The 26,884-nt window shown below is 39.5% G+C and overlaps 1 protein-coding gene across 1 annotated transcript in view; it reads left to right on the forward strand.

Annotated features, from left to right (window-relative positions):
- stxbp5l (syntaxin binding protein 5L) overlaps positions 1–26,884 on the forward strand; it is a 160,931-nt gene that overhangs the window by 103,299 nt on the left and 30,748 nt on the right. Inside the window, exons 18-24 of the mRNA XM_041807110.1 lie at positions 100–275; positions 1,273–1,398; positions 3,865–4,016; positions 6,688–6,756; positions 9,019–9,084; positions 14,885–14,989; positions 23,980–24,033. Coding sequence (XP_041663044.1) covers positions 100–275; positions 1,273–1,398; positions 3,865–4,016; positions 6,688–6,756; positions 9,019–9,084; positions 14,885–14,989; positions 23,980–24,033 — 748 coding nt within the window. The remainder of the gene's footprint in view (positions 1–99; positions 276–1,272; positions 1,399–3,864; positions 4,017–6,687; positions 6,757–9,018; positions 9,085–14,884; positions 14,990–23,979; positions 24,034–26,884) is intronic.

The following is a 26,884-nucleotide window of genomic DNA, read 5'->3' on the forward strand; positions in this document are numbered from 1 at the left end:
TAATTCAGTTTACTTTGCTTACTTTACTCGTTGGATTGTGCTTCAATCATTCATTCTAAAATTCAATATTTTATATCAAATTATCTGTGATTCCCTCAGGCACTCGAAGTCCGTTTACAGTGTGAGTCCGAAGATGTCATCTCTCCATCCGAGAACGAGAATGATCCATGCTTCTCAGAGTCTGGCTCCCACTCACCTCAGCCCCATCACAGACAACCAGCTAGCCCCAGTAGTGGGACACCTGAGGGAATCAAACACAGCGTCCCTTGCCTCAAGTAAGATCCTTTTATCAAAGTCTCTCTGCAATATTAACTAAGAAAACATTTATTTTTACAAATCCCTTTGTCTTATGATGTGCCAGGAATTGTTCATTAAGTTAAAGGTCACATATTTTACCCCTTTAAGAGAAGTTTATATTGGTCTCAGAGGTCTCCAAAACATGCCTGTGAAGTCTGGTGCTGAAAAAACACTCCTGTATTCGATGTTTGCATGTCTAAAAACCCCTCTGTTTCAGCCCTGCTCAGAACGATCTGTATCTGTGTCTGTGGCTTTAAATGTTACTGAGCTGTCTGACTCCGCCCCTGACTCCGCCCCTCTCAGAAAATGGATGTGGCAGGGTGGAACTTTCTTCCTAAGTGGGGGAGGGCCAACCAAACCTGGGGGTGGGGCTAATTCCCCACATGACATCATGAGGGGGAAAATAAATCTGAGAACGGCTTGTTTCAGCACAACTTTTCTGAAAAGGGGAGAAGGGTGGGGGGGTCTGATTTTTAGGGGGAATGAGGACAGGCCAGCGTCACATATTTTTGCTACAAAAGCCTGAAAAGTTGTATTTTGCATAATGTGACCTTTAATAAAGGAAACTACAAGAAACGGCTTAATGGTCTTCATCCAGTGTAGTCGTAAACTGAAAATATTTGGACCACAGACAGTTAAATACTAGAGTATCTTGATCCAGCTATATGTAAGCTAAAACTAAACAATTAATTCTCCTTGTTAAGTTTAAGTTAGATTTTCCTCATCATGTAGAGGATATAAAGAAAATTCAGATTAATATCAATGCCTTGTTTTAATAATGCATGCTGTTTAAATATAGAAATATAAGTGAAGCAAAATTTAATTCTCATTTTCAGTTTTAAATTTCAATGCATACTATGAAGATTGGATTTTTGGGCATGTTCTCTTTAATTTATCCAAACAAAGCCAGTGTGTGAATTTGCTCTTAAAGCCTATTTCTGCTGCATGCATATAACAAAGAACTGTCTGCTTCAGGGTGAAGGACCGGATGGTTCGAGTCCCTCCTGGCTACCAAGCAGAGCTAGTCATCCAGCTGCAGTGGATCGATGGAGAACCTCCACAACAGATCACCAGCCTGGACATCAACTCAGCGTATGGCCTGTAAGTCTTTACATGTCTGTCAGCTGGTCTTCTTTTTGATAAAAATCCATCTGTATATGTAGGATAGGAATGTAGACTATTTTTTTAGAAGTATTTATTTATCAGGCTGATCTGGTCAGTATCCTGCATCAGCTTCCTGTTGTCATAACAGCACTGAAAGTAATGATGGTAAAAACTGCACTAAGACTACACAGGTTAAGTTTACAAGAGGAAAAGCTGCTGTAGATCACTGAAAATTAAATGCTTGAGTTTAATTATACTGGTGTTTTTAATAGTGACAGTGTTTAATGTTTCAGTCTAACTTTGACCAAATGGTTGTTTTAGTTAAAACTCTAACAGAAGACGTGCATGTCGGTGCCTCCTTATTTCTACTAGAGGGGACGTTTAAAAAGGTTTAGACTTAAATGCCATTAGCTATTATCAGCAATTAGCTCCAATTAGCACCGGCTGTGGTTGAAACCAGGTGAGGATAAGCCCACAAATAACAAAACTGTTGGGAGAAGATATGGGCATTAAGTTTCACACAGTAAAGTTCTCAGAGTAGCATCTTAAACGGAGATCCCCATGCACACCTGTGTTTGCCCATTTGATTATGCTGGGCGGACCTGAAGAAGCTACAGGTGAAACGCGTTGTTCGCTCTTAGTAAACAGCAAAGTCTATCTCAGTGTGAGGCGGATCATTTCTTTTTGTTCTCAGAGTAGCATGTTTTGGTCTGTGGAGGGGCTGACAGGGATGGTTGAATAAAGTGGACCATACTATATATGCTCAAAAATGTTCATCATGTCTTCTTATTGATACAGGAATTTTGAGTTTCTTTTGTTCAGACATAAGGTGAAAATAACATTGTTAGTTTTTTTACCTTACCGGCTGTCAAAATCTGCCGGCTGACCCGTCACACGCCGTCAGTGAGACGCTTCTGAAGAAGGCGAGAGCTGCTTGCCGAAACTGTCAAGGTAAAAACAACTAACGTCGTTATTTTCACCTTATGTCTGAACAAAAGAAACTCAAAATTCCCATACTACATATGTCGATGTTAATCCTCTCCTTATAAATACAGATAATAGCCTTTGTTTAAATGTGCGAGTGCCAATATTCAGTAGACTCCCATTTCTACTAGCTAGAGATTAAATATATGAGGAAACACAACTGTCATATTTCTAAAATAAATCAGAAATGTAGAACATTTAAGCACCTCCTTTGTAGTTTGTTGTGCCATTTTGCAAGTGAACCAGTGCAGAGACTTTGAAAAAAAAACAAAAAACTCAGAGGGTGATTGGATGAATGTTGTCTGTCACATCTTTACGGGCCAATCAGTGCAACAAAATACGTGATGTCGTTGCCGCTGCCGACATGCACGTGCGTAGTTACCGAGGAGTAAACTCTATAGAGAACTGCATGATGGGAACCATGGCGACTGTAGATGTCAGTACAGACATTTGTCGTTCTTGAAAACGACACGAAAATGCTAAACGGGCGTATCGATCTGCTTTGCAAGGTTATCTCATCCCTAGTCTTTGATTCAAAAGAGAATCTAGATATCCCTTCACCTGAAGTGAATGCACAAAACCAAGGGGAAGGGGGCAAAGGGGTAGAAATGGGATAGGCCCTTTTTCTAATTTATGTTAATTTAAGAAAAAATCATATACTCGTATACTAGCATTTAGATAGGCCTTCTTATAAATGTAATGTTTCATTTTTACCAAGTTAATTCCACTAAATGCTGCAGGGGAAAATACTGACTTTTTAGCTGAATGTGATTTAAAAAAACCTGTAATCATCTCCTTTTTTTTTTTTTTTTTACTAGAAATTAGACCAATGCACTTGATGAACTTTTTCTTTCTAGTCTAATGTAGAATAAAAAAGCATATATAATGTCAGTGATGAATGGTCATATCGGATCTTGGTAAAACTTTTAAATGTTCGATAAAACTGATTGCATTCCCCATCTGTAATGTTATATAAACAGAAGAGCAGTAATAGTCTGCAAGTCTGTTTATATTTATGTACCATGCTTACTTTAAATCTGTGGTTGATGTTCAGAGAAGCCTCAGTTAAAGGGTTGTGTATTTAAATGTTTCATTGTGATTAGCAGCTGATGAGCCACAAATCTTCTAATTATTACTTTTTTTTTTCATTTTTTAATGGAGACAGAAAGCAGATTTCTCTCGACCAGTGTTGTCTGAGTCTCCATGAGTAAAACATGATTCTCTGCAGACAGCATCATTGTTGGTGTGAGATTCTGTCAGGGTTTTGGTGACAGTAATTACACATAAATGTCAGAATTAATATGACTCTGTCTGATAGGGCTTCATGTTCCAACCTGATGTCACAGAGACCAACCGGCTGAAAATAATATGCCACTATAATATGCAATATGTCGACTGAAAACACTCTTTCTCTTGCAAATGTCTGTCTGTGTGTCTCTGCATGTGCACCTGCTTCTTGCCTTGTTTTTGCTTGTCCAGTCTGGCGTTTGGGAACTGTAATGGCCTAGCGGTGGTGGACTACTTGCAGAAAACTGTCCTGTTGTGTATGTCTACACTGGATCTGTACGGAGCCGCCGACCCCTACCAGCGCCTCACCCGCTCCCCGCGCAGGCACAGACAGTCCACCTCAGGTAGACTCCCACCCACGTACACACACACACACACACACACACACACACACAAAAACCCCCAATATCACAGCATTATTATCAATGATGTGAACATTACATGAAGCCCATCTCTGTATCTGCTGTCCTCTCCTCTATAGCTCTACTGGCTTTTCTTCTGCCTAGATCTTCTGCCTTCTCATTTTTTTTTAGCTTTTTCTCTACATTAGACTGATCAATAATACAAATCCTAATAGTATTCAACAGCATTATTATAGCAGTGGTGTATATCAATTTACCTATAACATTTATTCAGAATCTCTGCCTGCATGTCTTTTACCTGTTCAAAGCTATTTATCAGGTTGAGGGCTTCCCCAGATTTAAAACCTCTTCACAAATGCCGTGATTTAGATTATTCAGAGTCATTAGTGGAAGATACCCTTCTATCTGTTATTAGCCTAACTATATACTAGAGCTGTCACATTAATGCACCAGTTCCAGTGTAGTTGAGCTAAATTAAAGCATTACATTTTATAAACCACATCACTTGCATGCTTATCCTCCTGGTAGGCACACCGTAATTAGACCACCTTAGCAGCAGCCAGATACCGGTCACCTTAGTACACTCCTGATTAGATTAGATAGGTAGCGAACTAGTCTAATCTTAGAGGCTAAAAAATTACTTCCAAAGTCCTTTCCTATTCGCTTTTCCCTTAACCCCGGTGAAAAACATCACAGGGTCAAGGAAAGGTGGGAGAGGAAGGATAGGAGAGGGGACCAGCGATGGTTAAGAAATCCCTCGGTGGATGTTAAAGACGTCGCTCTCTTATTTAAGTAAAAACTACAATTTAACGTTGATGGACTACAAAGTTAGCGTCTACCACTTGGTGCGTTCTCTGTATTATGTGCAGCGAATGAAACATGAAAACCTCAGTGATAAATATGAGCTTATTAAGTTTTATATAGCCTAATATCTCTTCAGGAAGAGGAACTGAATCACTTTGTTAAAACATGAACATTCAGCAATTTAAGAAGTAATCAGTAGGCTGTCCTTACAAGTAATCATTCAACAGCCCTTACAAATACCATTCTTTTTTATTGTGGTAGTCCTTCTTTTCTTTATTTATATATCTTCACTAAACTTTAAACACTGCCAGCTAAAGCCATTAGCAGACATCTTTGTCTATCAGTAAGTAAATTAAAGACTGAGATATTTTCCCTCTAAGCTCTGCATCTGTACACCTCCTCTCTTCTGGCTCTTTCTCTGTCACAAATACAAAACAACCCTCCTGTCCAACACTGTATGACTGTCACATGTCTGCACTATGACATGAGGTGCATGTCCACAGGCTGTTTGTCATTTCTTGTTTGCATTTTTATGCATGTTGTCATTGAGAATCTCTTCCTATCTATTTGGGTCCTGCTTGAGCATTCACATAAAGACAGAGTCCAGAGGTCCTCTGTCATCGGACTCCTCAGCTACTGGTTTCTAATGCTAACAGAGTCTGAGACGGACAACAGCAGCTGTACCTTTCCTTATTTCAACCTACTGACCTCTGGTTTGAGTTCATAGTCGCTACAGTTGTTTAATATTTTAGAAATCTGCTGTCCTGAAGGAATTTAAAGTGCTGGGCTTTTTTGTAACATACTCAGTGTAGCTGTAATTGAATATCCTTAAACAGGCTGTAGGACTTGTGAGGAAAGCTGCCATAGAAAAAGTGATGACCTGGGGATTTCTGCATTGCCTCTTTGTACTTATTGTTCCAAACTTTTACTTTTGTGAAATTCGTTTTATTTTGTAACTTCAAATCAATTCTGGAGGTGAAAGAATCAACAAAACTCAGACTGCCTTTAAACCTCAGGACGCCACAGAACTAAAACATATGGGAACTGCTGAACCAGTGATTAGGAGCTGTCCTTTTCTCTTTATGGGGACTTATCAGCATTTTAAAATCTAAATTTCTGTTCTTCCTTCAACATTTTTAGCTGTTGTCATCACACATATATCTATGTGAACACTATATTTGTGTCAGTCAAACTTTCTCTCCATAAAATGATACTATGTTATCTTAAGTTTGATGGGTCGGATAGGCTAAGTCATAATGAATACCAGCCAGAACATGTAAAATAAAAAATGACCATATTGTGAAATTAAACAGTTTATGTATATAAAAAGAAATAATTAAATGCATGGTTTATTTGTCAGTTCTGATAGTTTGCTGGCTGGCTTACACAGTAGTTGACTTCTGAAATGACGGATCAGATCAGCATCTTTAGGGATTTCAGCCGTAGACGGTATAACTTTATGTCCTCCTCTTACATTAACACGGTTGCTGCTTGCTCTCACTTCCTTTTTCACCCTAAGCCTGTGTGTTCTTCTCTCTCCCCAATCCCTCCCTTTTGTCCCCTCCCTCCCCCCCTCTTTACTCCGTTCTTTCTATTTACATCCACACACTTTCTCTTTAAAATTTGATTATTATTTTATTCTCTCCTACTTTACCCCTCTAACCTTTTTGGAAAAATCTTTCTTTATTTTATCCTCTTTCTTTCTCTCTGCCTTAAACTCAACATGCACTTCTCTTACTTTATTCCTACCTCCTTCCACCACTCCTCCTTCTACCTCTCCTCCTCCTCCTCCTCCCACCTTCTCGTGACTCTGTGGCTGCTGATGTGGGCATGTGGGCCTGCCTGACAGAGTTTTGCATGCGTGGCCTGTCTAACTTTTATTCAGATTCAAAGAAAAGGATCCGTACATCCTATCAGAGTAAGTCGGGTCCTCCTAAAGGGATGTGTGGGTGGGGGAGGGGGAGGATGCAGTGTTTTGGTGAAATAGCAGGGAGATGGTTGCCATAGGGACTGGTAATGGATGATGTCGACTGAAAGCAAAGGGACACACCAAAGATATGATTAGAATTAAATTGGTATTCCCATGTCTGTGTTTTGCAACATAAAGCAGACCAGGCCTATTCCAGTCATGTCCAACGGTATGTCCTTTGCAGACAGAGCCACTCCTTTGAGCCTGTTAGTAAGGGCAGATATAAATATTGTATGATCTATCTGATGTATATTTTAACAGAAGCAAAGTTAGTGGGGTGAATAGAGCCTTAATCATCCACTGGGCTAAGCATTACAAAAGTGTACAATACACTTTTAGTCCAAGATTTTTGAAGAGTTTTAAATTTATAATAAATGGACTAGTCTTTAATCATTCAAGATTTTAATATATTCTTTAAAGGCAATTCTTGGAATCATTCATTAAAAATATTCCAAATAAGTCACATTTTTATAGTTTTGATGAAAAAACAGTCCACTAGGTCCTAAAATGAAAACAAATTAAAGCCGTAAGACTCAAAAGAATTGGTCATCCCTGCTTTAGAAGAAAGGTCTGGTTTTTCATTCAGGTCTGTGCTTGCTGCATGCAGTTTGTTTATTCTGACTTGTATGTTTGTGTAATATTTGATTGTTTTTGACCCTCTGTCACAAGATCTGCACTACTCAGTAACTTGCACCCATGCAGGAGTTATTATGTATATATATATCTAAGTATGTATGCACACAAGGTGTGTATAAAAGTATTCACCCCCTTGGAGGTTTTACCCTTTTATTAATTTTCTAAATCAATTATCAGTATAATTTGACTTTTTGACTTTTCTTTTTCTCCAAAAAACCTTTAAGTGAAAAACAGATTTGTACAAATGAATGTCAATTAGATGAAAAATGTAATGTTAAATAAGTGGTTGCATAAATACTCCACCCTTCAAGCTAGTATTAAGTAGATGCACCTCTGGTAATGGTGGTGATAGAATTCCTTGAATTTTATGATAAATATCCCTGCCTTGATCACTTCTACATACAAGCATCTTCCTTTGTCATAGTGCCACCTACTGTTAAGGAGCAGAACTACCTCATACACAAAGTGCACAGTGCTCATGTTTTTGTTTTTTACTTCATGATCCCCCTGGAGGATCTACATGGTCTCTCTGCCATGCTGTAGCACACTACATGGACGGCTTACGCCTGACAACTTTTCCTCCAATTTCAAAGCTGCAAGCAAAATTCTGAAATCTTGGAAGTCTTTCTGAAGTCGCAGCTCGCTCCCTTTGTCTCAGTCGTTCAGTGTAAGGTGGTCATTAGATTGAGTTCAGCAGTTTTAAGGCAGACTTTCATCAGTCTTGGCGTTATGATAATATCAAACGTGTTTGATGTTGTAGTTAGTCTTAAGTCTGGACAATGATCAGGGTCTTCCCCTTTACACATTTAAATTTTGATGCCATGGTTACGCTGTAGCCCCGCCCACTTTAAGAGGCCTTGTAGCACCTCTTCAAGTGCGCTGTCTTCTTTGAATTTTACGTGACAAATAGATCTGACCTGATCACTTCTACATATGAACCTGTGCCATCCTGCCACCTACTGTTTAGGAGCAGTATTACTTCATACACAAAGTGTACTGTGCTCATGTTTTTCTAACTTAATGACACTCCTGGGAGGATCCACATGGTTTTCTGCCATGCTGCAGCACACAGCATGGGTTTGCTAACATCCCCAGTTCCCACATACCTGTGATTGTGACAAACCTAGACATGTGCTGGGGTATCTGCATGCAGCCCTAGCTTTGTATCTTTTCTGTCAAGAAGTCAACTTATATTCATTTATATGATTGAATTATAAAACCAATAAAAGGGTAAAACTACCAAGAGGGTGAATCCTTTTTATAGGCCTTGTATAAATATATATATACATACTGTAGTGTAGGTCACAGCAGGGATCATCCACTCTGCTCCAAAGAGACAAAAAGATTCAGAGTAAAATGAACTTGAGACTTTGGGGGAAGCTCATTACGGGGGAATTGATTTTGTGATTTAGCGTTATGTTTTAGCTAACCTGTACTCTGAGATCTCTGTCGGGGCTTTGTGTGGCTGATTTCACCTTTATTTACTTTTGCTCTCTACATTTGACAGACTTTTAAAAAACTGACGTAATGTTTGTGCCCTTCTTCTCTACTTTCGGCTGCTTTTGGCTGTGGCAGGCCTTACTGAACTGTCTGACAACCAGCAGTCCATTGACATGGAGAGAAGCAAGTCGCCCACCTCAGGTAACCTCCTGACACACACAGAAAAGAAACACCCTGCCAAGGTATGGAAATGTAAAACCTTTGTATGCTCTGCAGAGCCTCGATGCTCTGCCAGTCTGCTCTGATTTAAAATATGCGGCTGGTGAACACCTCACCAATCAGAGCAGCATCTTCACCTGAAAGTACAGATGACTGTGTAAAGTTAAATCATGTCTAATGTGCTGATGTTGACGTCACTTTTCAGAAAATGTGCTGACTACTCTGTTAAGTGGGTGGAGAAATGCTTTCATATAGTTGTCAATGCAGTTAGATTGCAGTCTACTCACTTATCTAAATGTCTGGACAAAGGTAAGCAGGAGAAGTCCTCACTTTTCATATATTCCACCTATTCCTTCATTACTCTTTGTTTATTAATTGTACAAGTAAACATGGCTAGTATTTAGAGGGTAAACAGTAAAGGGAGCATAGCAGTGCTGTAAGATGCAAACTTAAAAACACTTTTACTGTTATCAGTGTTGAACAGTTGAGTCAGTCATGACATTTGACAGTAATGTGCCTAATATAAAAAACAACACAGCTTTAGTAAGAGATTAGGACAGCATAGTTACAGCTGGTGAACTATTTACATTACTGTCTGTATAATAATGATCTGCTCCAGCCTACTTATCTTGGTTAAAATAGCTAGCATGTGTGTTGCAGTGCTTGACTTACATGAAATCCTACAGCAGGGGTGTCCAAACTTTTTCCACAGAGGGCCACAAACAGAAATATATTAGGGTGGTGGGACCACTTTCGTATTCCTCATCATGAGGATTTTAAAGTTAGTATGACTAATCCAATGTAAGTTAATACATGCTTAGCGATTGAGTACGCCTAAATGGCTAGTTAATGGCTGACAGGGCAAATGGAGAGTCATTTTAAGGATTTTGGGGAGCGAATCAGATTTCAGGGGACCCATTTAGCCCTGGCTACCACTGGCTCTGCCCCGGAAAAGTTATAGGTGCAGCTATCTGCTGTGATAACCCATCAGGACATTATCATTCAAGATATCTTCTTGTCAAAATGTTTGTTTACAGATTTAACATGGTGGCACCACCTTGTGCTGAAAACGAGAAGTACAGTTCTGTTAAGCACAAGCTTTACGTTTTCATGTGGGCCATGTTTTATTTTATCCTTTGAATTTGCTGTGGGCCAATCAAAAATGGACCGTGGGCCGCATTTGGCCCCTGGGCCATAGTTTGGACACCCCTGTTCTACAGAATGTGTAATGGACAGTCATGTGATGAAGCATATGACCCCTTATATGTTAGTTATGCTAATGAGGTGGTCACCTTAGGATTCAGGTTTGATCTTTGGAGATGCAGCATGAGGGTAGATGTGACGGAGAAAAAGCTGGATGAAGGAGATCAAACATGAGACTGAAAATGTAAAAGATCTGTGGATACTGGGTTGAAGTTGGATGAGACAGGTGAGGTAATGAGAGTTTTACAGACTGTAATGACATGTTGGAAACTGGGAAGAGTGTGTGATTGTGTTAACGTGTTCTGTGGTTAATCACTTCATCTCCTCAAATTCAGATGTCACAGGTTAGATACGATGAGGATGTCATCTTTTGCACTCAGCAGATCGGCTGTGCCATCATGGCTCTGCATGCTTTGTAACTGAAAGTTTCCTAACTGTTAATTTTAACCCAGCTTAATTAACTGACGAAGCAAAACAGGTAGGATAGACTGAGGGAATGATTGGACATTTTGAAAAATTATAATAAACTTAAACTTGTAAATTTAAATTAGGGCTGGACGATTTACAAAAATAATGTAATTGCAATTTTTTTCCCAATATGCAATTCTTATTAGGTTCCTCATCTTGTGCATTTTTCACCAAATTCAAGCAATTAATCATTCTACATCATAACCTACAACAGTCAGGAACACTTATTATATATTTAACTGTTTTATTGCAAAATGGATTTACATCTTTACTTGGCGGAGAAGGCTCTGCTCTAAAGATGATCCCTGGTTTGACTTTTCAGAGAGTGCATGGCTAGAAACCCTCATATGAGTAGTAACATAAATGACCGTGCAATGAAAACAAAACAAAACAAAATTTAGAAGCAAATAATCCACAGTAGCATGAATCTGAATATAAGCTTTAAGCTATAAAGGAGGCGGCTGGGGTGGGGGAGGCGAGGCAGCTTGGGCTATGAACCAATGGCAAGCTTCATCAATATTAGATAGAATGAACTATTATTTCTGCTCATATTGCAAATTGGATACCCATTTCTTTATTGAAGAGGATTATCATTTTTATGTCACTAATTTTAACTAAAACAAAAACATACATAAAACACACAAAGGAGGATTCTTGTACACCATTAAAAAATGACACTTGAATTATTGCATAATGTGCAAAAAAACTCTGCTGCTGCAAAAAATGAATATATTAAACTGCAATTTTGACAAATTTAAAGTTAAAGTAACATTTCAACGTCTGAGATTTGTAAGTTGCAGCAGGCCATAATGCGATTTAGTCTCATTTGTGATTAATTGCCCAGCCCTAATTTAAATGCATTTAAAGCTCTTCAGTAAATCAGTCTGGTTTCATCTGCCAAGCAAATAAAACAAGTTAAATGGCAAAGCATTTATTATATCCTGAGACTTGTTCCTTGTTTATATTTTTATTTAGATAACCTCAAACTGACTTGACTCGATTCTTCTATGAAAAGGGTGTTTTCTGTAATCTAATCATCAGCTGAACGTTTGAGCCTTATAGTAAATATTTTGTGTATGTTTTCTAGAGTTTCTAACTGCACGTTTGAGTAATACTTAATATGTTTTATAACTCATGTTCAGGGTAAGAATTGTTTGTTTCAGGGTTGATTTTGTGTAGAGCTGTGATTTTCTGTGAGCTTTGCCTTTGAGTCTTATAGAGGGGAACAGAACAGGAATGGAGCCAGAACAAGATGTTCTTAGCTTTTTTGTCAGAAGAGTCTTTCACTCCTGAACCATGGATGATGTTATGGTCAGGACGTCCCATAATGAGCCTGCTGGGGATTATGAAGAAATGAATGAAAACCAGGGGGCACACGGCAAGACAGCAACTCGAGTGTCTAACTCACCCGAGCATACCAAAATAGAGAAAGTATACAAATTATAGCTTTGGGGAGCCCATTTTTAGAATTACTGCCTTCTATAAAGACACAGATGTTACTAGTTTAAAGTGTGGTCTGCCATTAATGAACTGTCAGTATTTGAATGGTGTTTAAATGGGCTGTAAATGCAGATGAAAGAGAGCTCTGTTGTGTTGTCTGACGTTTATTGTTGGGTTCTTCCTGCTAAATCTCATCAGTCATGGTCATCCTGTGGTCATTAGAGACAGTGAAGCTACCTCTGCCCCACCAGGTGTGTAGTTCCTTGAAGGCCAGAAACAGACTGGAGACAACTTATTAATGAAGGCAGCCATCATCCTGATTCACCCTGCATGTCATTAGCTGCAGGTGTCTCTCTCACCTCTCCTTCTGCATTCCCCTCCCTTTCCCCTGTCCTTCTCCCTTCCCTCCCTCCACAGCATAATTGGCCCTGCTCCCTCCTGTAGGCATATCTACCCAGCCTTTTTTATTGTCTTATTTTTGGTCCAGATGTCTGTCTGTGGTAGTTGTTGTTGTTTGGGGTTGCCATCCTCCTTTTCTCTGAGAGCAGATGCCATATGTGGCGTTGTACGGCGTTAGTTGTGAGATGCGCTAACAAGCTGAGATGCCAGCGGTTCGTTCCTGACCCAGCAGGATAAATTTAGCGATGGGGAGAGAAGGAGGTGGTGATGACTGGGACTGAATCAGTGCTACCTGCTTATAATTGTTTTGCTGTAGACAGTCTAGCAAATGTTTTGCTTTCTAGAAATTTAATATATTACATGGTTAAACCTAAGAATACTCCATAAACAAGTATGCTTAATTTCTTGTATTGAATTCTGCATTTTTTTTTTTTTGACCCCTGCAAATATGACATAAAGAAGCATTATGTGATGACGTTGTAGATGTACGTGTGAGTTGCAGTTTTGTATGCAAGGCTGATCATAGGGAGGATTAAGCCACATGGAGGGCCCATGGAGGTCTAAAACAGTCCAGGTGAACTTATGGCTATCGAATTTTGTTTTAAACCCACCAAAGCCTCAAACTGTAAACCAAGCCTCTCTTGGTAATGATATGAATGGCCTATTCAGCGAGTAGCTTTCCTTCATGACCAGTGCATAGCGTAGGATGTCAGAAAAGAGAGGGAAGGCACCTTTTAGGGAACGTATAAGCCCAACAATCATGTGTCAACACGCTTTAAGCTCTGAAAGGAGCTATAGGTTTGCCATGAGGCTAGCACCAATGCTACTGATGTAATACATGTTAATATTTGGAAATCACATGTGGAAAGCAGTGTTAGTTTAGTCTTTAGACAAAAATAGTTTTAGTCACACTTTGGTCCTGTTCACCCTTCATGGTTTTAGTCTTTTCAGCTGTTCCGTGCTTATGCGGACATTTCCTGAAATGTTTTGTCTTTTCGAATTTTTTTTCAAAATGAAACGGCAATATATCGTTTTCATCTCCGTGTGGACGGGGCCTTAGTCCCGTCTTCCTCCTTGAATAAAGGTCCGTAACCAACATTTTTCGTCAGTTTTTCTTAAAGGAATTAACACTGCTGGAAAAGGCCCAATTACCTTTTTAGTGTGGGTAGGCCTGGTTGTAACAGATAAAGAAATGTTCACCATTTTTAAGGTCAAGGTCGGTAATTTTTATTGTCATTCAGATCATACAAACAATGAAGAACGAAATGCAGGATTTAAGTTTTGCTGTAATAAATAAATAATCACCAGTATGCATGAAACAAGACCGTAGATTCTGAGGTTCAGGTAAGGCAATGTGGAACAGTTCATCAGTCTGAAAGGATCTGGAAGGAACTGTTGGAGCTGAAGAAGCCGCTGCACTGCTGGCACTGCTATCTTGGTTTGACTGGCAAAGTTCACATTCAGAGCCTTGCATAAAACTGTATTTATACTCACGGCTGTTGAAAAGTAATGCAGTGTATTCCAGTGCTGCTTTCATTAAGAACTCTGTCAAAAGCTCATGGAAAAGGTAAAAGTTCCTATCACAGATCAGCTTTAAACAAACAGCTTTGCCCTCCACATCAGCTCTATCTCCAACACTGCAGATGGCTTACACTGCACACAACGATACAGGCGCTGCTTCATGAATACAGGGGTCAGACAGCTCGAACCTCAGACCTTGGTACCAGAGATGGTTTTTCTCCAAGTACACAAAACTTCTGTTGGCTGGAGTCAACTAAGGATCCAAAGTAATGTGTGTTTGACCATCAGGTTTCTGGCTGAAGGACACAGAAGTAGAGTGGTTATATAAAGAGTAAAGATGAGGGGACATAAGATGCTTTGGCTTCAGTTTTCTCAGCATTTATTTGATAAAGATGGTGCACTGACTGCATGGAGCTTTGACAGTAGAAGTAGTTTGACTAGGAGGGGTGTCGACTGAAACAAAAATGTTACTTTGGGTTAAAAATGGGTAATGAAGTGTGTCCAGAATTGTTGTAGTAGTTTTACTAGTAGTTTTGCTGCTGTTGTTTATAATGTGTCTCAAACTTAAAGATAGGATAGGACTGCTATTTACCTTTTTTAATGAACATTTTTGTTTGATATGACCTCTCAAATGTTTTCCAACCTCTTACCTTTATATATGTATATCTCTTTTCAGTTCACCCACACTGTTTTGTGTTTCTCACCTGTTGCCCTGAAAAACCTGTCTGTTCTGTTGGATCTCCTATTCCAGTTCATTACCCTACCTCCCTTCACAATGACCCTCGCATCCTGCCAGAGCCTGTGGCCAGTCTGAGAGCCAGCCACTGCAGTCCAGTCTTTTACTTACTGGACAATGGTAAGAGGGGGGACGATTCATAAAGCTCAGCCTCTTCATGGACATCTGCTTGTGGTTTGTAACTATATGGCAATAATGCAACAGCACAGGTACTTGGAATGACTGTTGTCTTGGACAGGTGATTGGTTCGGTGTTGCACCTGCATGCTAACTCATGCTTCTGCACTGTGGGCAACACTAACAGTGGGATGAGACATTTTTACCTTTGCAGAGCAAAAAAAAAAGGAGAACTTGGAATAAAGCTCCTGCCAGGCAAGATTAAGTGCATGATGCCCAGAGAGCCTTTTATTTATTACTTTTATCAGTGATATTTGCTGGGCATTGCTGTGTTCACAGTGGGAGCGAAAAATCAACACAAGTTCTCACTGAGTCTTTAATGACGGAAATTCTATTCATCTTTCAAAAAGCTTGAGCTAGCTAGTTCTTTATAGTTAGAGATACACTATATTGCCAAAAGTATTCGCTCACCTGCCTTGACTTGCATATGAACTTAAGTGACATCCCATTCTTAATCCATAGGGTTTGATATGACATCGGTCCACCCTCTGCAGCTATAACAGCTTCAACTCTTTGGGAAGGCTTTCCACAAGGTTTAGGAGTGTGTTTATGGGAATTTCTCACCATTCTTCCAGAAGCACATTTGAGGTCACACACTGATGTTGGACGAGAAGGCCTGGCTCTCAGTCTCCGCTCTAATTCATCCCAAAGGTGTTCTGTGGGGTTGAGGTCAGGACTCTGTGCAGGCCAGTCAAGTTGATCCACACCAAACTCTCTCATCCATGTCTTTATGGACCTTGCTTTGTGCACTGGTGCACAGTCATGTTGGAACAGGAAGGGGCCATCCCCAAACTGTTCCCACAAAGTTGGGAGCATGGACTTGTCCAAAATCTCTTGGTATGCTGAAGCATTCAGAGTTCCTTTGACTGGAACTAACAGGTTGTTTCCACCGAGCGGTCCAGCTCAGTTTGGTGCGGTATGGCACGCTTTGTTTTGCGTTTCCATGGAGAAAGGGTCCCAAAAAACTGACCCGTACCATCCCACTTTTCGGCACCCTTCCATAGGGGTGCCAATCTTACCTAACCGTAACAAAAAGGTGGAGCTACACACACAACAATAGGGGCTGCACTGACTTCACGTCGGCACGCGACTCAGCTGCTCGCCTCCGGGCTTCAAAGACGGAAGTCTGCTGTGAGAAGCGGGTGAAAACAGGAGAAAAATGGACCAATATCTGCCTAAATGGGAAATATTTGGACTTGACGGAGATCCAAATTGTTACCTAGTCTATGGATACTGGTATCTGGCCACAAATCAAGTTTCCTGACGTTTATCTGGATGGTTTTAAGAACACAAAGCAGAACCTGAAGGCTCACATCAGCCTGATCCATCCGCGATGGATGAGAAACTAAATTAATGCAGAAGTTTTGTGAATACGAAGCCTTTGAACAGTTCACTGTCATCTGTAACAAGTTATTAATCTACATCTTGCGTTCGGTAATCTGTGAAAACATCGCTCTGTGGTTGTTGAACGGGCTCGTAAAACTTCAGGCTGTGGACTATTTTTAAACGAGATCAGCGCACCCCAGATTTCTGACTTAATCTAGCTTGATTTTGACACCAGCTGAACTTTTACTTTATTTTCAATGCGGCAAATTCTCACAGTACAGCTCTAAACTTTCATATTTTGTCATATAAACTGTTCTAGACTAGATATATTCACATATTAACGTAGCGTTACGACTCAAACTGTCTCTGTACACGTATTCCATCAGCTGAGGATCTGTACTGACAGCGGTTAACATCATTAAGATGTAGTTATTTTCTTAAAAGCTCTTTAAGCTGAAATAAAGCTGTTTACTGCTTGTTCCCTACCGATTTCTGTCACTCATCCTTTCTATAACTCTGCAGCTGGAATAGCTGACTCGCGCTGTCTGTGACTTTACATGCATGCTTTTACAGCCCCACCACCCAAGTGAGAGCACGGGTGTCTGTGGAAACGTAAACTATTTTGGGGTTTAGCGTACCAAACCATACCAAACCAAACTGAATCAAACCAGACCCCCTGATGGAAACACGGCTTAAGGGGCCAAGCCCAGCTCCTGAAAAACAAGCCCACACCATAATCCCCCTCCTCCAAACTTTACATTTGGCACAATGCAGTCAGAGAAGTACCGTTCTCCTGGCAACCGCCAAACCCAGAGTGGTCCATCAGATTGCCAGATGTAGAAGCAATTGGTCACTCCAGAGAACGCGTCTCCACTGCTCTAGAGTCCAGTGGCGGCGTGCTTTACACCACTGCATCTGACACTTTGCATTGCACTTGGTGATGTATGGCTTGGATGCAGCTGCTCAGCCATGGAAACCCATTCCATGAAGCTCTCTACCACTGTTCTTGAGCTAATCTGAAGGCCGCATGAAGTTTGGAGGTCTGTAGCGATTGACTCTGCAGAATGTTGGAGACCTCTGTGCACTATGCGCCTCAGCATCCACTGAACCCGCTCCGTCATTTTATGTGGCCTACCACTTGGTGGCTGAGTTGCTGTCATTCCCAGTGGCTTCCACTTTGTTATAATACCACTGACAGTTGACTTCGGAATATTTAGGGGCGAGGAATTTTCACGACTGGACTTGTTGCACAGGTGGCATCCTATCACAGTACCATGCTGGAATTCACTGAGCTCCTGAGAGCGAGCCATTCTTTCACAAATGTTTGTAGAAACAGTCTGCATGCCTAGGTGCTTGATTTTATACACCTATGGCCATGGAAGTGATTGGAACACCTGATTTCAATTATTTGGATGGGTGAGTGAATACTTTTGGCATTATAATGTAGCTTTTCTTTCTTGTTCTGGCATGTTTGCATAAGAGCAGATGAGAATAATTCAAAACTTCCTTAGTTTAGGTACTGATGAGCTAAAGGTCTAATGATTGAAGAGTACAGTGACCTTTGAGGTTGGAAGAAAATTGACATGGAGTACTGATTGATAGTGATGTCAACACTGACTATAATATAACATTGTAATTTTCATTATTTATAATATTTGTTTGGATTTCACAGTAAGGGATAAAGTCTGATCCTGTCAACCACGTAGAGCAAGGTTGTCAAACTGTTATTGAGTCCGGGGCCAGATTTGCTTCGATGAGAAGTCCTGAGGGCCGGACTATTATGGCCAGAATTGTGAAAGTCAATCGCAGGTTCTGAATTTAGAGTAACAGCAGAAAGACTAATCTAAAGTTGCTCTTTGTGTAAACACATGGATAGCTGCTGTATTTCTTGGAGTATTGTCTTTGTTGCTGCTTTGCCATTGTGTCTCATGCTTTCTGTGTTTGCGGCTGCTGTTGTTGCTCTATCTCTCTGCCCTGCTTCGGGGGGTAGACACTGTGGTGCTTTGTTGTGTATCACAGAAGGTTGCTTTGCACTTGGTCCCCTCACCATTCTGCAGTGTTGCAAAGGAAGACAAATTTTAGTCAAAGAAAACGTGACTGCAGTCTGCCTGAACATCTCCTGTCACTGCTGCAAGAGCCTCATTTTAAACATTCTTACTGTGCTCTGACAAGAGCAACATGGTTCTTTAGCATATGTGGTACCTGTGTATGCGTCTTTTTACAGTGTTCACCTGCAATCTCATCAACCTGGACTAGCTATAACGTTCATTACTGCTAACTAACTAACTGCATGGTTCCCAATGTGTGATCTGCTTCACTACTGATGACTCAACATGCTCTGCACCAGTGTTGTGAATTTCACCATCAAGTTTTTTTTTTTTTAAATATATGTAAATCAAGGGCTGGGTATCACCATTGATTGCCTGAATTAATACAATTCCCATTCACAAGGTCCCAATTCAATTTGATTTGCTCCGATCTGATCCAATATCGATTCATGTAGGGATAATTTAGGTATTTTGCCTCACCATTAGAGAGAGTCTCAGTGACCATAAGTTGGAAATAGCACAAAGAACATTGTAACCAGACACATAATTAAAATATCAAGATTTGCAGTAAAAAAAATACCCCAAACCTGTAGTACAGGCATTATATTTTACATCCATGTGCCTCATTCTGCATGCATATCTAGCTTGTATTAATAGTCTGCACTAGATATCCAAAATAAAATGATTAGGCGTAAGAGTCAAACCTCGACTCTGTGTCTAAAGGCCTTTAGAGGCAAATTCAGATAAAGCTTCAAGCTGCATTAAAGACGTAAGTTCAAGACTGGTCACACTAGGAGCTGCCAGAAAACACCTTTTATGTAGAGATTGATCTCTGGATTATATGAATCGATATTCTCATTGGAAAATGAGAATCGATCTGAATTGGGGAACCCAGTCCTATATAAATCTCAAGTTTGTGATTTTGATTTATCAGACAAGGTTTCTAACCCAAACCACTGGAGAAAAACGATACCTGTTTTTTTTGTTTTATTTTGTTTTGTTTTGTTTTTGGCATTGCAAGCTTTATATCTAAAGTTATGGCAGACTCTGAACTTTGTTAGTTATTCCCAATTTTCTTCTGACAAAAGCATCTAAAAAGCTATTACTTTTAATTATTTATCATTTATCATGATTCCTGAAGAAAAAATAAAACAACTTAGCTTTTGACGTTTTCTGTCACAATCAAGTTTTGTTTTTTTGTTTTTTTGTTTTGTTTTAGGGTGAAAAGAGTGACCGATGGATTACCATCACCACTAGTGGCAACGACATTTATGTTCCCTCAAAAACTTCTAATACTCCCATGCACCCTGATCTTTGAATGTCTAGGCTATGTAAACAACTCACAGCGTGTCTGTATCCCAAGGAAATTGTTGGCATGCTTGAAAGTTGAGGTCATGAAAAAAATGTCTAATTAATCATCAGCATTTATGTAATGAACATAATTAAAGACCCTGTAAAGTGAAATCCACAGTTTTTGTCTTCACACACTCTGTGTTGGAATATGGTTGCTGTAAACGTGAAAACACTGAGATCTACATGTGACTGAATTTTGGATTGAGACCGTTAGAAAGTTTTTCACCTTTCCTGGCTTGGTTTAATTTGGGCGGGGCCAATGTGTGGGCTCATGATGTCATGAGCCCACAGTGTGGAATGACCCCGCCCCTCTAACGCTACAATATAAACTCACAGAGCAGTTCATCTCAGTCCAGTCTGTTGTTGGCTGATGTCACTGCCTTTACTGAAAGTTAACAGTCAGTTAAAAGGTGTTTTTTATTTGTTCATTGTGAGGTAAATTTGCCAAATCTATTAGCCTCAGTGGTCTATGGATCATTTAAAGCGTCATAACAGAGATTTGAGCCAGAAAACTGACTCTTCTTCTGAGGTCAACAAAAGGTCAAGAGGCAGGCGAACTGTGTGATTGCTTTACTCAATTCAGATTGTAGCATTTTCCAAACCTTAGGGGATCGTATTTCTCCTGAGTGGGCGTGGCTTCATCTCCTTCAACAGACACGCCCACACCATCCTGGAGCAGATTTTACTGCCTCATTTTTCATGATTTTGAAGCTAAATTTTACAAATTTAGAGGTGTTTGATCTGACTGACATTTGACCTGTGGGTTCATAACACAGTGACCTGTCATACAACAAACCCAAATACAGATCTATTTTCACTTTACAGGGTCTTTAAACTGAAGTTAACATGAATCACAGAGCACTGCCACAACAATAAACAGATGAGCAGCTCTATTCTCATTCGCCAGGTTTCAGCTTCACAGGCGTTTTCATGATCTCACATGCATTAATCATCTACCCTGATCAATAAAATACCAATAACATCAATCCAAGCTGTCAACAGCCAAGAAGATGGGTAGAAACTAAGACAGATATTACAAACAGAACAGAAAATCTAACCAGAAACCCGCAATAGTGTTAAATATATTATCATACAATAAAATGTCCCATTGTTTTCTTTTCTGCTTATTAAACCAAACCCTACTCTACCTTTTAAACTCTTCACCTCTGACAGCAGCTCTGACACGGCCATTAAAGCAGCGTTCAGAGAACACTGAAGCTTTAAAATGATGTGACAGTTTGACTTTAGCATTTTTAATGATGATGATATTATGAACTTTATTTAAATGTGTGGACTGTCTACTCTGTTACTTCAGCAGTCTTTCCTTGTAAATAAATCAGAGATTAGGAGAAACTGCTGTAAAATAAAAATGAAATGGAGAATGAAAACAATCCAGACAAGAAACTATGGCTGGGCAATTAATTGAAAATAAGATAAAATCACAATATGGCCTGCTGAAATTTTAAAATCACAGAAGGTGCAATATTTCTAACCTGAAATTTGTGTCAAAATACCAGTTTAGAATGTTTTTTGCAGCAGAGATGTTATACATTACAGATCATGCAGTCATTCACAGGCATTTTTTTAGAATAGTCTACAAAAACCCAACTTTTTTGTACATTTTTTCTATTAAATATGAGAACGACTTGAAAATTATAACTCCCTTTAATACACCAGTTCTTATCCAATTTGCGATATGAGTCAAAATCATCACAATTAGATACTTATCAAAAAATATCAGCTCTAGTTTTTTCCTAATATTGTGTTGGTTCTAACATTGAATGATTTATTGCTTGTTTCTTTGTAATATAACAGACCTTGCTCTAACTGGACCAGTACAACAGACCCTGCTCTAACTGGACCAGTACAACAGACCCTGCTCTAACTGGACCAGTACAACAAACCCTGTTCTAACTGGACCGGTGTAAAAGACCCTGTTCTAACTGGACCAGTACAGCAGACCCTGTATATTATTTCCTTATATAAGGAACCTTAGAAATAATCACATATCAAATCGTATTTCTAGGGGGAAAAAAATGCAATTAGATTATTTTCCCAAATCGTTCAGCCCTACAAGAAACGACATAAACTAAACATTTCTTAGCATAATTTCCGCCGAGGATACAAACCAAGTTGTAGCTTTACTGCAAGGAGTTAGCGTGCTTCTCAGTAAACATTCAACAATAATACATTGAAAGTTTTATGCATTAAAAGCATTGCTTTATCTATTGTCAATATTCAGAATGAAAATGAGCCTCAGATCGATTCAGCCTTTAAATCTTATGTTTGTGATGGAGGCTGTGTCGTGTGGAGGAACAGAGGAGCATCTGTGTGGAACAGGCTCATAATGAAATCATTTTCTCTGTCATTAACACTGCACATATTAGATGGTTGTGGCAGCATCTGGTTCCTACGAGCACACATCACACGCACACACAAAGCTCACTTGTGTGATGACAAACAGAATCTTGATGCATAAAAATTCGCTTTTTGAGCAAATAGAATCCTAATTTTCCTGTGGAAAGAAATTCTTGTTTAATTCTATACGTTATGTGATGATTTATCCCTATAGAACCCAGTGTAGCGCCAGCGCTACGATTAGCAAATTCATTGTTGATTGGCGGTGGCTTTGAAACCGGCTAAGATAGATCGATCATTCTTTTTGCATATAAAATCTGACGAGCTACACTGACATTTCACACATTCACCATGTTTTAGAGAGCTTTCTCGTTGCAGTGATGGGTTTGTAAAAAATACACAATAAAGCGCACACAACAAAAATCTTTATAAACGAGATCACGGGTCTGCAGCACTTCCTACATTGAAATAAACATCATGTATGACCTGTCACATGATTCTTACGTGTACCTACCTGATTTTTTACGTTACAAAATTAACTATATCTCAAAAAGCAAATTATGAACTGACTCCAAATAAATTTCCTGTGGTTCTAAAGGATATTGTGCAACATTTTTACAATTACAAATTTGAGGGATACAGCTGTGCAATTTCTGTATTTTGAAATATATGTGGAAAAAACAAAAACAATTATTTTTTTTTAGGTTTATTGCACTTTTAAGCAATTTATTGTAGTATTAAGACATAAGTCAATACATATTATTAAAACTTGGGATATAAGGGTTATATTGATGTAAAGCAAATAAAAATGCTCCCAAAACTTGCACTACAGTATGTAAAAATGTAAGAATATGTCCTGGCAGACTTGCACAATGGTAGGTTTGAAATATTATTTGTAAAGCTGATTAATCAGACCCCCACAGCAAACAAACTGCAGCTGACTCCCAACACCTCAGTGAACTTTGACCTTCTCTCATCTTCAATGTTTTTATGGTGGCCTATTTTATGTTTTGTTTTTGAAGAATAAGAAACCATAAATGATTTTTTTTCTACGTTTTCTGAACATGAAGCAGGGGGGCTGTTTTACAGCTGAACACAGCATCAGTTTAGTTATTTCCCCCGTGTCACACACTAAATCAGATTCCATGTAAACACCGCCATGTGTCCTCCACATTTCAAGATAACCATAAAACACAAAGAAACAATGAAACATTGCCTTCTTTTAGGGGGAAATAGACTCATGCATCTCAAGGCTGACCTCTGCAGATCTCTTCTTACTGCCAAATGCTTGCAAAATGTTGAACTCAGTTATTTTCTTGCATCCAGTGTCCGACTGTGAAGTGTTTTTGTATCGGCACCCTGTGGTGTCACCGTTTTTATTTGTGCTTCCATGTGAATCAGCCCAGGCCCAAGGATTTCTGATTTTATTTCAGCAGAAAAGTTTTTTTTTTTCTGAACAGACTTCCCTCAGCATAGTCTAACTTTAGAGATGCAGAGGGACTCGGCTCTGACAGTCCTGTTGCAGTCCAACATGACAGTAACGTTTAAACATGACAGATTCAGAGCTCAGCAGTTAAACTGGACATGTGTTTTTAGTTTAGGAATGTAGAGTCTGGTAGAAGGTTCTAGCCTGGGAAAACAATGGAGCATGCATTTGAAAGTATGCCTGCCAGGTGCTACTGCACTTCTCTGCATGTTTGGCTCTTTGTTCATGAAAGTGATTTCCATTTAATTTATTTATTTTTCCTTTATTCCTTTATTGCACCTTGGGTTATCTTTGACTATGATTTCCTCTTCTTTTCCTTTGAAGGGATTAACTGGTGCTTTGTTTCCTATTCTTTTGTTTCAGTAAAGGGACCTGGCAGAAAGTTAAGTCTGCCAACAGATCTTAAGACTGATCTTGGTACGGTAGGCGAAAGCCAGCACTTGATTTCCTTTGAGTCTATTAGTTTCTACCTCTAAACTGTTTTTCTGGGCTTTCTGTTGCTTTTTGCTGATTTTCTTCTCACTCAGACTTTTCCTTTGTTTCCACTCACTCCTCCTTCCTGCCAGCCCATGAGACTGTTGCTCTCAAGTTTTTGTCCCTTTTGCTCCTTAATGTGTTTTGATTTGATTTCAATCTTCCGTATCAGTTTCTTATACATTTTGCAAGTGTTTAAAGGTGACTTCAAACTCATGCTCATAGTCAAATTTGAGACTTTCTCCATCTTGATTGGACCATCTCCTGATTTTACTTAACCTCCTCTCCATTGACGACCTTTCCCTGCAGTGATTCGGTTACCTCCTCCCTCTCCAATCGCAGATGATTTCTTTCTTTGACAGTCTTTCTCCATCCTTTCCATTTTAACTGGATCTGCATCACACACACTGAGCCTTTCCCCATTTTTCACTAACTTCCTGTACATACACATCAGAATCTCAGGTTTCCTCTGCTCTGCTTGCATCCTCATCTCTCTCAAAGACTTCAACACAAAATGTGCCTGTAATCTTTTTGCTTGTGACCTGCCATCTTCATCTGAGAGGTTAAAAATGCTTTAGTTCTGTGAACTCTGTGCTAAAATGTACTTTAGAAATGTTTACACAAAAAAAATACCAGAGGAGAAGAACTGTGATTGTGTGGATGCTGCCCTGATGTTCACTGGTGTTCAAACATTCGTATGAAGGCCCAATAAGACAAACGCTGTAAACATGGGCGGAGTGAGGGGCGGGGCTTATGGGGCTTCAGCCCCAAATGATTTCTTTAAAGCCCCAAATCTTTCGGGTTGGTTGTAAGTATGTTATGAATATTATGTTAGATAAATGTAAAGAAAGAAACAAAAAATGATTGGGCCTTGCTGATCACAGCAAGGAAATTCAATTTTTTAAGTGGTTTAAAAAATCAGATCTTTTTTTACTTTTAAGAACGTACAGTTGCAAGAAAAAGTATGTGAACCCTTCGGGATTTCTTGGATTTCTGCATAAATTGGTCATAAAATGTGTTCTGATCTTCATCTAAGTCACAACAATAGACAAACGCAGTCTGCTTAAGCTAATATCACACAAAAAATGACATGTTTTCATGTTTTTATTGAACAAAACATGTAAACATTCACAGTGCAGGGTGGAAAAAGTATGTGACTGGTTGACCCTCCTTTGGCAGCAATAACCTCAACCAAACGTTTCCTGTAGTTGCAGATCAGACCTGCACAACGATCAGGAGGAATTTTGGACCATTCCTCTTTACAAAACTGTTTCAGTTCAGCAATATTCTTGGGATGTCTGGTGTGCATTGCTCTCCTGAGGTCATGCCACAGCATCTCAATCGGGCTGAGGTCAGGACTCTGACTGGGCCACTCCAGAAGGCGTATTTTCTTCTGTTGAAGCCATTCTGTTGTTGATTTACTTCTTTGCTTTGGGTGGTTGTCCTGTTGCATCACCCATCCTCTGTTGAGCTTCAGTTGGTGGACAGATGGTCTTAAGTTTTCCTGCAAAATGTCTTGATAAACTTGGGAATTCATTTTTCCGTCAATGACAGCAATCCGTCCAGGCCCTGAGGCAGCAAAGCAGCCCCAAACCATGATGGCCCCTCCACCATATTTCACAGTTGGGATGAGGTTTTGATGTTGGTGTGCTGTGCCTTTTTTTCTCCACACATAGCGTTGTGTGTTCCTTCCAAACAACTCAATTTTGGTTTCATCTGTCCACAGAATATTTTGCCAGTAGTGCTGTGGAACATCCAGGTGCTCTTCTGCAAACTTTAAATGTGCAGCAATGTTTTTTTTTATGGACAGCAGTGGCTTCCTCCTTGTTGTCCTCCCATGAACTTCATTCTTGTTTAATGTTTTACTTATTATAGATTTGTCAACACAAATGTTGGCATGTGCCAGAGACTTCTGTAAGTCTTTAGCTGACACTCTAGGATTCTTCTTCACCTCATTGAGCATTCTGCGCTGTGCTCTTGCAGTCATCTTTACAGGACGACCACGACTAGGGAGAGTAGCAACAGTGCTGAACCTTCTCCATTTGTAGACAGTCTGTCTTACCGTGGACACATGAACTTAAAGGCTTTTAGAGATACTTTTGTAACCCTTTCCAGCTTCGTGAAAGTCAACAATTCTTGATCGTAGGTCTTCTGAGAGCTCTTTTGAGCCAGGCATGGTTCACATCAGGCAATGCTTCTTGAGAACAGCAAATTCAGAACTGGTGTGTGTTTTTTATAGGGCAGGGCAGCTTTAACCAACACATCCAATCTCATCACATTGAGTGGACTCCAGGTTGGCTCCAATTAGCTCTTGGAGAAGTCATTAGCCTAGGGGTTCACATAATTTTTCCACCCTGCTCTGTGAATGTTTACATGTTTTGTTCAATAAAAACATGAAAACATATCATTTTTTGTGTGGTATTAGTTTAAGCAGACTGTGTTTGTCTATTGTTGTGACTTAGATGAAGATCAGAACACATTTTATGACCAAGTTATGCAGAAATCCAAGAAATCCCGAAGAGTTCACATACTTTTTCTTGCAACTGTAAATATGGGACATTTAGCAAAAAAACTTTGGCATGCTTTTTTTAATTCTAAGAAAAAGTCAGAATTCTGTCTTTTTTCTTAGAGTTTAAAAAAAAATGCGTACCATTTTTTTAAAATGGCCCTAATACTCTTTCGTATTTATACACTCACTGAAGTTTAAAAAAAAAAAAAATTAACATTGTTCTATAAAACAATTTTCTACAGAGCTCCATACATGATATGGCCAAAAAAATTAAATTGTAGCCAC

Source organism: Cheilinus undulatus, linkage group 15, assembly GCF_018320785.1.
Source record: "Cheilinus undulatus linkage group 15, ASM1832078v1, whole genome shotgun sequence".
NCBI lineage: Eukaryota > Metazoa > Chordata > Actinopteri > Labriformes > Labridae > Cheilinus > Cheilinus undulatus.